General features: G+C 36.9%; 1 protein-coding gene across 2 annotated transcripts; it reads left to right on the forward strand.

Annotated features, from left to right (window-relative positions):
- Positions 1–36: 36 nt before the first annotated feature.
- On the forward strand, positions 37–14,070 carry GCS1 (mannosyl-oligosaccharide glucosidase). 2 transcript variants are annotated; one of them, XR_012467357.1, is made up of 10 exons: positions 37–409; positions 470–627; positions 2,481–2,658; positions 3,055–3,226; positions 3,286–3,446; positions 6,633–6,823; positions 8,770–8,925; positions 9,005–9,320; positions 9,374–13,278; positions 13,382–14,070. XR_012467357.1 is itself a non-coding variant. In XM_074182978.1 (9 exons), exons 1-9 carry the CDS (start codon positions 176–178, stop codon positions 10,277–10,279), a joined length of 2,472 nt encoding a protein of 823 aa, XP_074039079.1. In that variant the 5' UTR covers positions 37–175; the 3' UTR covers positions 10,280–14,070. The 2 variants fall into 2 exon arrangements, 1 of the variants encoding a protein (XP_074039079.1); XM_074182978.1 differs by having other exon boundaries at positions 9,374–14,070.
- Positions 14,071–15,226: the final 1,156 nt, after the last annotated feature.

Genomic DNA, 15,226 nt, shown 5'->3' on the forward strand with positions numbered 1-15,226 from the left:
TATGATATAGTTCACCTGACACTCGTCAACGTCATCAACACATCAGTCAAAACACTGACAGTTGTCAATGTTATTTAAATATCATTTGAAAATTTCATTTCAAGTACTGAAATATTCAAACGTGTACCTATCAAATTGAAAATGAGAAGTATCTGTTATATTGAATTACTATAAAATGGTTCGTCAACGCAGATCTCAAGTGAATTCAGATAGCAATAAAGCTGATAAAGGTACAAACAGCAGTAGCAGTAATGGAAGTACTACATCTAAGGAGGAATCACCAAAACAAACTAGTTTATTTATTTATTGGAAACATTTTATTGTTATAGCAGTTTTGAGTATTTCAGTATACTTTGGCTATATGGGATACTTGGAGACTAGGATCAATACACCTTATGATGAAAGAAAGGTAAATATTGGAAAATGAATTATATTGCAAACTGTTCCAGACAATCTTTTTTTTTTACAGGTTGTAATGAAAAGTGGACTGGATGTGCCGGATTTATTTTGGGGAACTTATAGACCGGGCACCTATTTTGGCTTAAAAACAAGAGAACCCAACTCACTTGTTACTGGTCTCATGTGGTATTTTCCTAGGAGGCTTAGGCCCGGAGGAGACGGAATTAGGTTATAGTTCTTTGAATTTTTTTCAGCTTTGGTAAAAGATTCTACTTTTAAAGGCTACCTCTTTTGATTTGTTGGATCCCACTTTTGATTTGGTGGATCTCACTTTCAATTTTAAGATGATGGAGCATAGAGTTGTAATCTACGAAATGATTTGTTGGAATGTACTTCACAGATATTCAACCTTTTTCAACCATTCTAGATGGTGGTGCAGTGCACGGTAAAATTTTTCATTAGGCTTGCATATTTTTGTCTGCTAATCACAAGACTGGAGTCAAAATTCGGTATTTTTTGGCGATACGGCCACTCAAAGGACTATAAATCAACCACAGAAACTCACTCTTGGTTATAAAAACCATGTAAAATTACACCTTTTCACGATCATATGTTGCATACCTTCATTTGATTTTCAGTATCTGTTTTTTCAGCTGACAAAAATACACAAGTTTGATCAAAAATGTATTGAATACTAATATTTACCTATTTCTCAAACCAGTACTTATTAATTATCTCAGTTATCGCATTATTGTACTTTTATATGGCTAGGATCCTCTGAAGTAGAATAAATCCAAAAATGGGTACTGTTGAAGTACTGCATCTACTGAAGATGTCAGCTTGGTTGGTGAAACGCAATTTCGGTGTTGCAGTTCTTGTTTTGGAGCATTTGTTATTTTAATGTTTAATCCCAGTATATTTTATTGAGCCGCCGCGTCCCTCAAGGGTCTATTTTGGGTCCACTGCTACTTGCCATATACACGTCAAATTTAGTCAAGAGTCTTCAGTACTTTATTATAACTTTCCTTCACAAATGATTGGTAACGCTTGTTCTCAAATAAATGAAGATCTCAAAGTTTTCACAGGGGTGGCCCCTCAAACCACTGTCTGATAATTGATGATAGTATATCTAAGCTTATTGTTTTTGGCACCAAAATCAATCCCTATACTGTACTCAATGCTCTTAATGTTAGTATAAGTAAAATTTCTCCCGCAACTGTTCAAGAAGCAAATGTCTGGGAGTTCTTCTAGATGTCAATCTCAGATTTGAAAAACATGTCAATATACTCTTACAAGGTACATATTTTATGTAGAGAATTATATAGCGTCAAAGACATTTTCTTTCATTGAGGTTTAAAATTTCATTAATACAGATGTGCTCTTCGGTCTATGTTCAACCAGTCAATATAAATCAAAAAGTTCAAAATTCTTGCTCGCGGTTAATCTATGGCACAAGGAGACGTCAAAGAATTTCACACAAACTTAACAGTGTTGCATGGTTGAATATGAGTAATAGAAGAGTTCTCGATTCTGCAGTACTTATCCATAAAGTCATACTGACCAAAACCCCTGCATATATGTATAGAAAAGTCACTCATCGGACAGATGTTCATAATCTCAATATTAGAAATAGAGGTTTAAGAACAACTCCTAGTTTTCAACTTGAACTTTTTAGATGCAGTTTTAGTTATCCATTTGAAGCAATCTATAATAATATTCCCGAAATAATCATAAAGAGTGGGTTTCAGCAACTTCAAATTGGATTTTAGAAAGATTTATTTGAAACTCTATTGTTCTAATCCTGTCATGCTTTGATAACAGTAGAATGGATTATTTTATAATAATACTTTTATAACACCTCAGCTACTTTTTGAGGTTAAGTGGAAGAGCAATTATTAATAATTTGTCGTTATAAAAAGTGAAATTTGCCTTTTGTTTTTAACTTATTCATATTTGGGTCCATACTCTTCATTAATTGTTGAACATTGTCAGTTGTAAACAATAAAGACATTTATTATTATTATTGATAGTGGTAGTAATGATAGATCCTAACACAAATAACTGGTAAATCTCATTTATAGGCATTGGTGTGAACAAGGAGACAATTTAGGAAAATACGGTTGGTTGCAACATGATGGCCATAATTTTGGGATCCAAGAAATAGTAGATGGGCCGTTTAGTTTAGTTACATCTTTTGTGAAGAAACCGGGGGATTATAGAGGAGGGGAATGGACTTCTAGAGTGTCAGTAGATTTTCTGGTAATGAACAGTTTTTCAATACAACCAACAAAATTCTTTTCATACCTCCTGTTCGCAAAAATTTAGATACACTTTTACATTTTCTCAATTTTTTGCACTGTATTCCTCATGCATTTCCTATATATGTATACCTATGTGTATAATTTCACCACATTTTATTGTACTTTTTTACTATTTTATTATACTTATTTTTATTTTATCATTATTATTATATTTTCCTCATCGTTATTTTACCTGTACTGTGTATATGAGAAACAAGTGCTTGCACTTATCTCCACACTATTTTATTCAGAACAATCTTGTAACCTTTTAATCAAAATTATTTTCCTTCACTCCGAATAAAGTTATTATTATTATTATTATTATCATAACAACTTTGCTTGCCGATTATTTTAGATGAAAAGTAATTCTACGAAAGAAGAGGAGGTATCACTCATTTGGTATGTAGCTTTGGATGAAGGAACAAAAGGCTTCATAGAACCAACAAACTCGGCCACACGAATAACTGGTATTAGAGGAGAAACTTCTACTTTGGGTTCATTCACTTTGAAATTCACCACCACTACAGGTACGGAGAACCTGCTTCCACTTGGTTCATTATACCGACTAAACTCAGGATTTTTTCAGGTTCGTTGAGTCACGAATCATTTTTGAGCACAACTGCCCCAGGCTTGGACCTTCTTAAAGAAACTGTGATTTCTTCCCTCAGACTTGCTCAAGATAATCCCAAGTCAGCTAAAAAGATTGTTTTAGCTGGCCAGTTGCCTACATTTAATGGACATGAAAAGGTAACAAATGTGTTTTGGAATTGTTTTTTTTTTGTTAAAATTAATGAGACATATTGAAAATGATTCAAAATGGTCCTATAGTTAATTATGGTATTTTTATTTATGGTGATTTATTTGATTTTCTATCTGTTGAGTCTATTCATTCCCAATTGGAACGGCAATAAAAATAAGAGTACAGTTATAAACATTTCTTGTCTATGGCCCCTAGTCGCCCAGATAGTTAGTGAACGTGCTATCAAATGTAGTTGAGGAATAAAGGCTCGGCTAGCTGCACTGGCTGAATACTAATTTTTTGTCCGTTTCACGATATTTCTTTATCAGTGCCGTGTGTTCGTGGGGTTAGGTGAGGTAGTGAGTGGTTTCGCAAACCGAGATTTGAAAACATTTTCTAGAGATCAATTACCCTAACACCAGTATGGTGTTAGGGTAATTGATAGGTACTGAATCTAAAGACAAGGGTTAACTGTCTATATACATACAGTTTTTTGGTTCGATGTAGACTTCGTTTGTTAAATGATGATTATCCTAATTGATTTTTCGGTAATTAACTAATGGAATCACTACCTGCAAATTGATTTGTCAACAATAGATCAAAAAGCGGACAAATTAATACGCTCGCGTATTCAAAACGTATTCGTTTGCGATTTTAATACATTCTATATGGCATTGAAATGATGTCGTTACATCAACTATGATTTGAAAATTATTCATGATGATTCAAAACGAGCGTGAGGTTCGTTTTGAAACGGAATTTGACGTTACGGTATGTAAGTTGTCAGAATAGCTACTTGTTTGTCCATATGTCTGTCTACCAAAACTTCATCACAAATAAGCTTGAGCAAGGGTTCCAAGTTGATGTTATCTACACGGACCTTGCTAAAGCCTTCGGTTCAGTCGTGAACTATTAATTTTAAAACTTAATAATCTTGGAATAAAGGATTTATTGAATCCTACCTTTCCAGTAGATCGCAGAATGTGAGGATAGCTGACAGTGTGTCAGAAACAATTCATGTGACTTCAGGGGTTCCGCAAGGTTCGCACATTAGTCCTATATCATTTCTACTCTTTATTAATGATGTGAAATCAGTGTTTAAACACTCTAATATCTCTCTGTATGCGTACGACCTTAAGTTTTTCAAAACAGTGCAATCTACCAATGATATTGAATATATTCAAAATGACCTACCTAGATAGCTTTTATACCTACTGTGATACTAATTGTCTAAAAGGTAACATTAAGAAATGTAATGTGTTGAGATTTTATAGAATAAGACAGCCTGTCGTTGGAAACTACTCCATTAATGATGCAACTCTTCAAACTGTCAAAAACTTATGCAATTTGGGAGTTACTTTCGATAAAGATCCAAGCTGTATTGATCGAGTCAATAATATCTGTAATAAAGCATTCAGAATGCTCGGATTCATCAAAAGTAATACCCGGCATATTACAGAATATGATGCTATAAAGACATTATACTTCTCACTGGTTCGGAGTATTTTGGATTATAATAGTGTTATTTGGTGTTCTCTTTATGCTTGTCATAAAGAGAGGCTTGAAGAAGTGCAAAATCGCTTCTCTAAATATATAATTTGGAAACTTTGCCTACCCTACTTTGGATTTACCTCGCAAATGAGGCTGGCTGTCTGTATTAGATTTATTATCACTTGAGGACAGACGTAAACTTGCAATGGTTCTATTCCTTCATAAAATAATAAACTTCCACTACAATTGTTCAGCTATTTTAGATGACCTTTGCCTTTCTGTCAACTCAAGATCCTTAAGAAGCAATCGCAGTTTTTCATTTGGGTTGCGATTCCACAAGACTAACTATGGCTCGATGGCAATAAGCTGTAGGCTTCAAAAAAATTTCAATACATACTTTTCAGAACTTGATCTTTTTCATTTGTCATATTTAAAATTCAAAAAACTCAACTCATTCTAGTAATGTACTGTAATGTACTTGACATACTTATGTTTTTGTTTTATAATTTAATTATTCATTAATTAGTGTTGAATTTCTTTAAGCTTATTTTTGTCTTTTTAATATTTTTTCTTTTTTTATGTTCCATTTGGTATTTTATTAATAGTTTGTGGTGTGCAGGACTGATAAAAAATAAATAGTTCATAACTGAACTCTAAAGCTGGACTGGTTTCAACAATTGAAACTTTCTTGATGTACCATTTAGGATTTTATAATAATTCTGTAGTGTACTTGACCGATAAATAAATAAATTAATAAATATTTTGAATAGATTCTGGTACACTTTTAAAAAAGATAAATTTGTGATATTTATGTAAAAAAATGTAGTTATGCCCAAATCAGATTCTAATTGAGGTTAGAGAAAGTTCAAAAGTTGTTTTTTTTTTTAATGAACTTATCTGACACAAATTGGATCATTCCATTCTGGCGAACATTATTATTAATGACATCACTACGTATCGTTTTTGAATATACGCTCAAAAACGTCAGGAAACACCTTATGTCATGTTTATGATGAGGAAGTATTGATAAAATATCTACCTCCATGTTGTGGGACATACTAAGTACCCTTTCCTAAGGCATTCATAATGTCTTGAAGATTTCTTTGCATACGAACTATCATTGTTTAAATTAAAAGGGGTATATTTTTAGCAGTGATTGATTTTTTTATAAAAAAGAAGGTTTGGGTTTTCTACTTCTTCATCTTTCTATAAAAAATGTTGGAATCTTGCAGATAAAGCAATCAATTCCTATATAAACTCTTTACAAAAATTTGTAGATTATGCAACGAAGTAACTTTCAGACACGAACTGGAAAAAACTCTCTCGAAACAACTTCCTACTTATAAACATTACACAAAAAAAAAACTTTCGAAACAATAACTTTTATATTCATATGAACAATATGAAACACTTATTCCTATTCAGTTTGTACTCCAAACGTTCGTTATGGAATTTAATAAGATATCATTCGCAGGATTGCTACACAATATCGTATATGAAAGGGGTGAAATTTCACTTCCATCCTCAATGGGGGACACCAATGTTTCGGAATAAGACTTATTGCTTCTTCAGCACCAATCTGGATGACATTACAAGACAAAGCACTTATTCATTCATACAATTATTTTGTATGAAGATGGAGAAGTAGAAAGCCAAACCTCTCACAAAACAATCCTTGTGTTTTCATTTCAAAAAACTTTCAGGTAAATCCAAATATCGTGGCAATACAACTCACAGGAAAGATACCATTCAGTATTGATATTGTTTATGAGTCTGGTAGTTATGCAAACAAACAAAAAACATTGGTTGGAGATACCTATACTAAGGCTTTGGAAATGCATAAAAAACGTTTTGATGATAAGTTCGAAGAGACATTCGCTCTGAAAGAGAAAGGGTAAGCAATCAGCAAAACTGGTTTTGAACAGACAGATTTTTTACAACACCAAAAATGAATTCTTGAATCCAATCATCCAAGGATTTGACGAAGAAAACATTACAGATGTGGGTGTCTCAACGAATATATATGTTTTTACAGAACATTTCGATACAGAATTGAAATAGATGAAATTTTCTACAAAATGCATGAATATATTTTGGAATTTGAATAATATTGCAAAATGAGCATTTTTTGATACTTGAACAAAAAAAGGGGGAAACTCCATTCTAACTCTGCAGTGGTGCTCTAATAAAACTCTATATGTTTGAAAATGAAATTTTGTTAGAATATCTAGTGTATCTAGCTAACTTTAGACTAGACCGAATTGCTCTGCTTGTTTCAATGATAATAACTCACGGTTTCTGATACACTGATAGTGTACAACACACATTTCACTATGCTGCGGGTTACCACGAATGCATCGGTGGACTCAACTGTCCTCAATGGACAAGACGAAGCAAGTAAGGGCAGTGACATTTCTCTTTACGAATATATTATCTATGGGATGGATTGTGGTTCTGCCTAGCACGACTGATGAGACCTACAGCGGGTCGAAACAGCACTGTCAGTAGATAGATAAAGCCGATTCTGGTCCCTTCCGCCTGTGCTCGATGGCTAGTAGAGATCTCGATGGCCGGTGGCCGAAGGTGATAAGACGACCTCTCGGTCTCTTCGCGGGGTCGTTTTTTTACCGTCGTGGCAATTCGAGGTCCAAGTTGAGGCTTCCTCTCGAGACCCAAAATTTTTTTTGAAGATATTTAGCGTAAAATTTTTGGAGAATCCATTCAAGGTCCTATCTGGAGGACCACACCGAGGTCCCAATCGAGGCCCGAATCGAAGACCACCCCCAAGGATCGCGGGGTCGTCTTATTACCTACGGCCGTCGGCTATCGAGCTTTCTACTAGCCATCGAGCACAAACCGGAACGGGCCAGACTCGACTTTGTCTATCTACTGCTTGCCGTCTGTTTTCTTAAGAAAAAACACAAGCACTACAGGGAAATCTTTAAGGCACTCTGAGATCGGTACCTGTGCGAAAGTTGCGAGGGTGTGGAATCGTAAATGCGTTGTGTTTAGTTTCTGGTTTTTAGTTACTATCAGTTGAATCAGTAGAAGTTGTTGGTTGATATCGTTTAAGTTATCGGGTCTGTCGTACATAATCCTCGGTGGGGTTCATCAGTTGTTCAAAAGTGACCTTGGTATACTAGAGATTCGAATAAAATTGGATTTCAAGCATATTAAATTCATATCAGGACACTAATAAAGACACCAAGGAACATAAATAATATATTTTCTTTTCCTCTCCATCGGTCTTTATTTTTTGAGGCATCCTTTTCATACTTAGTACCTTATTTGCAAAATAATATGCCCCTACTCTGAATGAAAATCCTAATAAAGGCTATCACGAATGGGGAGCTGAATTGAAGAAATTTCAGCTTGTTTTTATCATATGATTTTCACCTGTTTTTGGGCTTGGTTGACATCATTTTAAATGTACTTGTCTCTTTTGTGTGTACTTTTGTATTTTATGACACAATAAATAGTTATTATATCATGCATCTTGTAGGTTTTTCGATATGATCCCGACATCTGGCGAGGGCACAAATTTGAAATACGAATTCAGGATCTCAAAAAACATGTAGATCGGATGAGAAACCTTTAATTTTTGACAGAGAACACTGGTTTTGAACACAGCATGATTAAACTATTGATGATAAAAGAATGTTTATATTGGGCTGGTTTTCTCCGTTTTCATGAGTTTACTTCAAAGTAAATACTAATTCAATTCAATCTAAATATGCACCAATTGAATCAGTGAAAAAGTTATTGAAATGCTTCGTAGTTGGACAAAACTTTGAGACAACCTATAATTATTGCCATCTTTCTTGTAATCAATTTTTACAGGTTCAATCAAAAGCAAATTGAATTCGCTCAAGCAGCCTTGAGTAATATGGTTGGCGGAATTGGTTATTTCTACGGAGCATCGCAAGTTCAAAGCTCCTACACCAAGGAACCAGTATATTATTGGAACACTCCTCTCTATACAGCTGTACCTTCACGGTAAATAATCTGAAGTTTTCTATTTCGAGAAAGAATGATACTTATCGGATTTTCGTTGGACGTGAATTAATTTTTTTAGGAGTTTTTTCCCAAGAGGTTTTCTGTGGGACGAGGGCTTCCACGGTCTCTTGATTTCCCAGTGGGATGTTGATATCGAACTGGACATCATGAGTCACTGGTTTGATTTGATCAATGCCGAAGGATGGATACCTAGAGAGCTGATTTTAGGTGTGGAAGCTCTAGCCAAAGTTCCCAGTGAGTTTGTCGTTCAAAGAAACACCAATGCTAATCCACCGACATTCTTCCTCACGCTCGATAGTATCCTGACGAGATACGGAGATAACTTGACAGATGAAAGGTTGCTCACCTTGGAAAGGCTTTATCCACGATTACAGGTGAATTTTTTGTACTTTGTAACATAACTTACCCATACTCACTTTATTTTAAGGCTTGGTTCACTTGGTTCAACACCACCCAAGTAGGTACCCTTTCGGGTTCTTACAGATGGCGCGGCAGAGACGCTAATTCGAACAGGGAGCTCAATCCTAGAACTATGGCTTCAGGCCTGGACGATTATCCTAGAGCTTCCCATCCCACTGAAGAAGAACGCCACATTGACTTATACTGTTGGATCGCCATTGCGGCAAGAACAATGGCCAAGCTAGCAAATATTCTGGATATAGCCGGGAAAAAATATGAACAAACCGCGGACTATCTAACCGATAACAAGGTTATGGATAGCTTGCATTGGTCGGACTTTACCAAAACTTATGCGGATTACGGACTGCACACGGATGCGGTTCGTCTTGAGAGGCCGAAGCCTCTACCGAGATCGCCAAATCAAAACTTAGAAATGCACAGGGTGGTGCTCAAAACTCCTGAATACAGACTGGTGGATTCCACTTTCGGTTATGTAAGTTTGTTTCCATTCCTGCTGCAGATTATTGACGCCGATTCGCCGAAACTCGGGAAAATTTTGAACGACCTACGCAATCCCGATTTACTATGGACTCATTACGGTTTACGTTCCTTATCGAAGTCTTCGCCGCTCTATATGAAACGAAATACAGAACACGACCCTCCGTACTGGCGAGGTCAGATTTGGGTCAATATCAACTTTTTGGCGGCAAGAGCGTTGCACCACTATTCAAAAGTTCCGGGCCCGTACAGTTCCCGTGCCGGAGAAATATATAAGGAATTGAGGGAAAACGTGATAAATAATGTGATGAAGCAGTATCATAGGACAGGTTATATTTGGGAGCAGTATAGCGATAAGACTGGAGAAGGGAGCGGATGCCGCCCATTCAACGGGTGGACTGCGTTGGTTGTTGTGCTTATGGGAGAACACTATTGATTTTGAAACCAGGAAAATTCACATTTCAGATATTCAGGGTGTCTACAGTCATTGTGTCTTGATTTCACAGACATACGAGGGTGCAAAGTTTCCGACCTATCAAAGATACAGCTTGTCCAATCTAGGAAGAGACTTAATCTTTCTCTCACCCTCACTGTCTTCTAACGAACACAGATCTAGTGGGCGAGGCCATAACGGAATTGAGAAAGGTCTTTCTACATTTGACAAGCTGTACATTTTTTCGGATTTTTCTTTATTTTTCATCATAGTCAGTAGATAAACAACAGGGTTTCTGTGACACCAGCCAATGAGAGCGTAGCAATTTATCACATGACCAGTTTGTTCGGTTGGTTACGCTATCGACGTAACCGCCACATACTTGACCAACTGCACTCTACGCAGTACGGCTTGGTTCGGCGTACTATGAATCAGTTTCGCAAAGCGCAGTTGGTCTAGTATGTGGCGGTTACGCCGATAGCGTAACCAAACGAACAAACTGGTCATGTGACACATTGCTACGCTCTCATTGGCTGGTGTCACAGAAACCCTGTTGTTTATCTACTATAGTCCCCTTTAAACTCTACCCACTCCTGACTGCCTCTTCATTTGACGAAAATATCTATACCCCGAGTGCAATTTTTAGATGAGGGAGCAGAAGGAAGTCGCTTGGGGCTAGATCTGGTGAGTAAGGTAGATAGTCAAGCAGTTCAAACTGTAATTCGTGGATTTTCGCCATGGCAAACAGTTACCGGCACTTTACCACCTGAAAAACAGTTTTTGCTGTTTTTGGAGCCGGTTTCTCCTTTGCAGTCCAGTGTTCGGACTGTTTTGTTGTTTCGGGCGTATAATGATGTATCCAAGTTTCATCTGAAGTAATTAATCAGCGTCAAAACTCGGATGTATTGCGCCCAAACTGCGCCAACAGAGCGTTGAAAATGTTTATTGGAACACGTTTTTGCTGTAATGTCGGCAAACACGCCACCCAACGCGCGGACAGCTTTCTCATGCCCAAATATTGAATTAATATTTGACAAACACGTTCTTTTGATATGTTCATAACCTCTGCTAGCTCTCTCAATTTAATTCGGCGGTCGTCTATCACAATTTGGTGAACTTTGGCGATGTTTTCGTCGCTAATTGCAGTTTTTGGATGTCCCGAATGTTCATCGTCTCCCAAGCTTTTACGGCCACGTTTGAATTCTGCTGCCCAAAATTTCACTCTTTGGTAAATAATGGTGCAGAGTCCTCATACACAGAATCCAACTCATCTTTGATTTGCGTAGGCGTTGCCTTTCAAAATCAAATATTTAATGAAAGCTCGATACTCGATTTTATCCATTTTCATTAAAACACATCAACTCACTCAAACGACTGTTACATAACAACTGCGCGTCCAAAATGGCTGAAACTTTGGTGAGTAACTGTCAACAGTTGAACAACGAAATTCACTAGCTTTTATTCACAAGTGGTGCTATTTTCATATTGAGGTCGGAAACTCGTAACTTTCCAGACCACCCTCGCAACTTTCGTTCTCGCAGTCAACGCACATTTCACTGATGATATCTGTGGCAGACGAAACATCTGGTACTTCAGGTTTCATTTCGATCAAGGCCTACCAGCCTGAATTGTGTTCTCTTCAATAATGACCCCCGGCCGTAAAAGTCCATGTTCTGATAGTGTCTAAATTTTGTTTGTTTTGAATGTAGGTCTACAGAAATATCGTTGTTACATTTCAAGTAAATAACGCATTTATCTTATTTGAAGCACAAACACAGAATTCGAGTGTTTCTAGAACATACTTCCCAGAACATAGTTTCATTTCTTAGATGAGGATCTACTGGTAAATAATAAACGGTTGTAGCTGCAGAAGAACCCAATTCTCTAGAAGTGAATTTCACTGCATAACAACCCAGTGAAATTTTTTTTAGTAAGTGCCGTTACTTGATGATCACATCTACGGCAGGGGTGGCCAACCGGTCGATCGCGACCATTAGTCCAATCGATCGTGGCAAGGCAAAAAATATAAATAAATAGACCAGACTGCGGGACGTAATTACCAACTACTACTGCATCATCTTGTATCATTTTTCAATCGCTGTTCCTTCACGGTATTTATCCTCTATTCTACGCAGTAGAGTCTTTTGTTTTCGGCACGCGATGTCCAATAAGCGGGAAGCGTGTGGAATGCGGGGGGAGGGGCGTGTGTCAATCCGTCCCGTGGTCACGTCTCATTCAGTCAGTTGACGAGAGACTAGGTACTGGAGTTACCACGTTTCGAAGATTACCGATGTAAATCACGATTAGAGTCTGCATGTATGTAAGTGGTAGATCGCACAGGGTTCCGTTAGTAAACAGGAGATCTTATGTCTAATCAAGTTGGCGTTTTCATTTTCACTTGCATTCAGGGATATTGGAAATGTTATCGATACTGCCCCAAAGAGAAATTAAGTCAGTTTTCGTGTTATATGAAGATGAAGGGTTAAAATAGCACCAGTCCTCGATACTCTTAACATCTGAAGATACGATTTTGTGTGGATCTGAGGTATTATTACTGAGCCAGAGTATAGTGGTGCTATCTGCAAATAACTTTAATATGCCTTCTGTATTCAACGCTGTCAGATCATTTATATACAAGAGATAGAGAGTGGGACCAAAAATAGACCCCCGAGAGACTCCACTGTTCATATTACCTGCAGTTGGTAACGAAGATGACGTTTTAACAATTTGACTTTTACCAGTAAGGTCAAACCACTTACGAGTTATTCCATCAATGCCTTAATGATATAATTTTCAGAGTCTTTGGTATGCCTTTATGGTGGCTGGAGATGATGTTCCAGAAGTCGATCCGGAGCTGCACATTGCGATCTGGATGGCTACACGGTACCTGTGAGAATCTGGAGAGTGTCTGCGGGCTGTTGGGTGCAGTAAGTACCCTGCAACCACTCGAGGATGCTTTTCTGAAATGCGTCCCAGGAAACCTACTTCCGAAGCACACATCTGTGTTACACACCTATCAGGCCCTTACTAGATGTGGAAAAATGATCATGGTCTGTCAACCTTGGAGTGGACTATTTTTCACAAATAGATTTCAGGCTCCAATAGCAGAGCACATATCTGTGCCTGCCCCTCCCATTACTGGATCAGGTTTCCAGCGTATGGCGGAATCTCTCGCCAGCTGAACTGAAAGATCACTCACCAAATAAAATAATTGGTTTCAATAAGCTGGATTTGTTTGGACGTATGTACTAATGTTACCAAAACCACCAAACTCTTAAGCACGTTGAACTAAATTTACGGATTCGGCTATTTGGTAGTCTAGTCCGGTAAAGTATCGCTACCGCGGCAGAGTTTTGGTGCATTTCTCCATGAATATGAAACCTATCTACATATTTTTTCTTCCAAAACAAACCAAGAGTTTTGTGGAAACGTACGCGAATACGAATTTCTTTCAGAGCAGAATTAGTCAATAGAAATGTGAGATTTGTGTAGCACCGCTACAATAAAGAAAAGAGAAATGAAAATTTCTGTTTTTTACCACCGCTACAATAATTTCATTGTCTGAACTGTGCTTCAAATAGCAAACTGGAGTTGGGGTTTTCTGTTCGGAACTACGTGGTCTGTGTATGTTTCAAATCAAGACTATAAGACTGTAAATAATTTTGTATGAAGAAATAGTGTTTTGAAGTTTCAGACAGATGAAAAGCGAATGCAATAAGTGGAGAATACGTAATCTGTTGTATCTCCAATCACCTGTTAACTTTTATTTGAACAAATACATTGTGTAAATAGTTTGCAATGGTTTTTTATTGTATTCCTTCCTATTTACGTATTCAAATGAATGAAAAATCCGTTGTCAAAATTGGTAAATACATCTGAAAAAGCGTGTTCATGATGTATACCTTCGAAGAACTAAGATTTCTTTTGATCCCATATATGTCGTCTTTGTAAGGGAAGTCTTCAGCGCCACCTTTCTTATAACTTCGAAGTCCCTGCCAGAGGGTAAACAGTTGTGTCTTTTAATAATATGGTAGAATAAGAAGAACCAATCTCTATAGAGAATTCTTCACCTTAACCTCAAAATTGAAGGTACTTGTTTTCACCAAAAAGTTATTAACATCAAGGTTTCTATTTTTAATTTGAACAGTCGATGGTCAGATTACTAAAAAGCATCCACTTTCCTTTATTGTTAAGGTTATTTCATTTACAACGGATGTGACATATCGGGGTGATATCCTTCATAAAATCTCATCTGGAATGTTCAATTATACAAAGCCAGATTGATTCAATGAATATGCCGCAGGATTAGTGAAAAATAGCAAGGGTTGAAGCCCAAGCAAATTCATTGGATATAGGTTATAGTTTTCAGATCAGGTTCCATATGGGATAGGCAGAGAAGGAAAATATATATCACCGCCAGTGTTGTTTCTGGCGTTACGTTAGTAAGAAAACGTTACTTTTTGTTATAGTTCGAGAAGCTCATCCGACAGTTTACTCACCAAAACTGACAAGTGACGCATAATTGACAGTTGACTTATCAACTGAGCGTTAACGGTTGGAAAGTATACGTCTTCTGTCACTTTTGATGCGTCAACTATCACATAAAATTAAACGACACCACTTATATTCAAAAACTATTTCAAGTTTTTATAACTGACCTGAAATTAAACAATGGGTCAAAACTGGACTAAAAAGACAGTACCTAATATCAAGAAACCTCAATTCGCGGGATTGAAGAATTTTTCATCTGCAATCAATATTGTGGTAGGTACGCGCAAAATCGTTGACAAAATAAATCCGAGTGGATAACAACTAAACAGATTCAACAAACGAAAAAAAACTAACACACAGTTCGAGGTTCATACCTGACAAAATATATGTCTTTCAGCGGCGGCTCGTCAGAGGAGGCAAGGGAGGCTTAGTCTCCCCATAAAATGTGAGGCTATTCAT

Source organism: Leptinotarsa decemlineata, unplaced genomic scaffold (assembly GCF_025532065.1).
Source record: "Leptinotarsa decemlineata unplaced genomic scaffold, Ldec_3_MD MMD2_tig00026330_RagTag_RagTag, whole genome shotgun sequence".
Lineage (NCBI taxonomy): Eukaryota > Metazoa > Arthropoda > Insecta > Coleoptera > Chrysomelidae > Leptinotarsa > Leptinotarsa decemlineata.

Coding starts and splice junctions, on each gene's coding strand:
- GCS1 (XM_074182978.1), top strand. CDS start 176: ATGGTTCGTCAACGCAGATCTCAAGTGAATTCAGATAGCAATAAAGCT. Junction 8,926..9,004: donor TATACAGCTGTACCTTCACG/GTAAATAATCTG, acceptor TAATTTTTTTAG/GAGTTTTTTCCCAAGAGGTT. Junction 9,321..9,373: donor GGCTTTATCCACGATTACAG/GTGAATTTTTTG, acceptor CTTTATTTTAAG/GCTTGGTTCACTTGGTTCAA.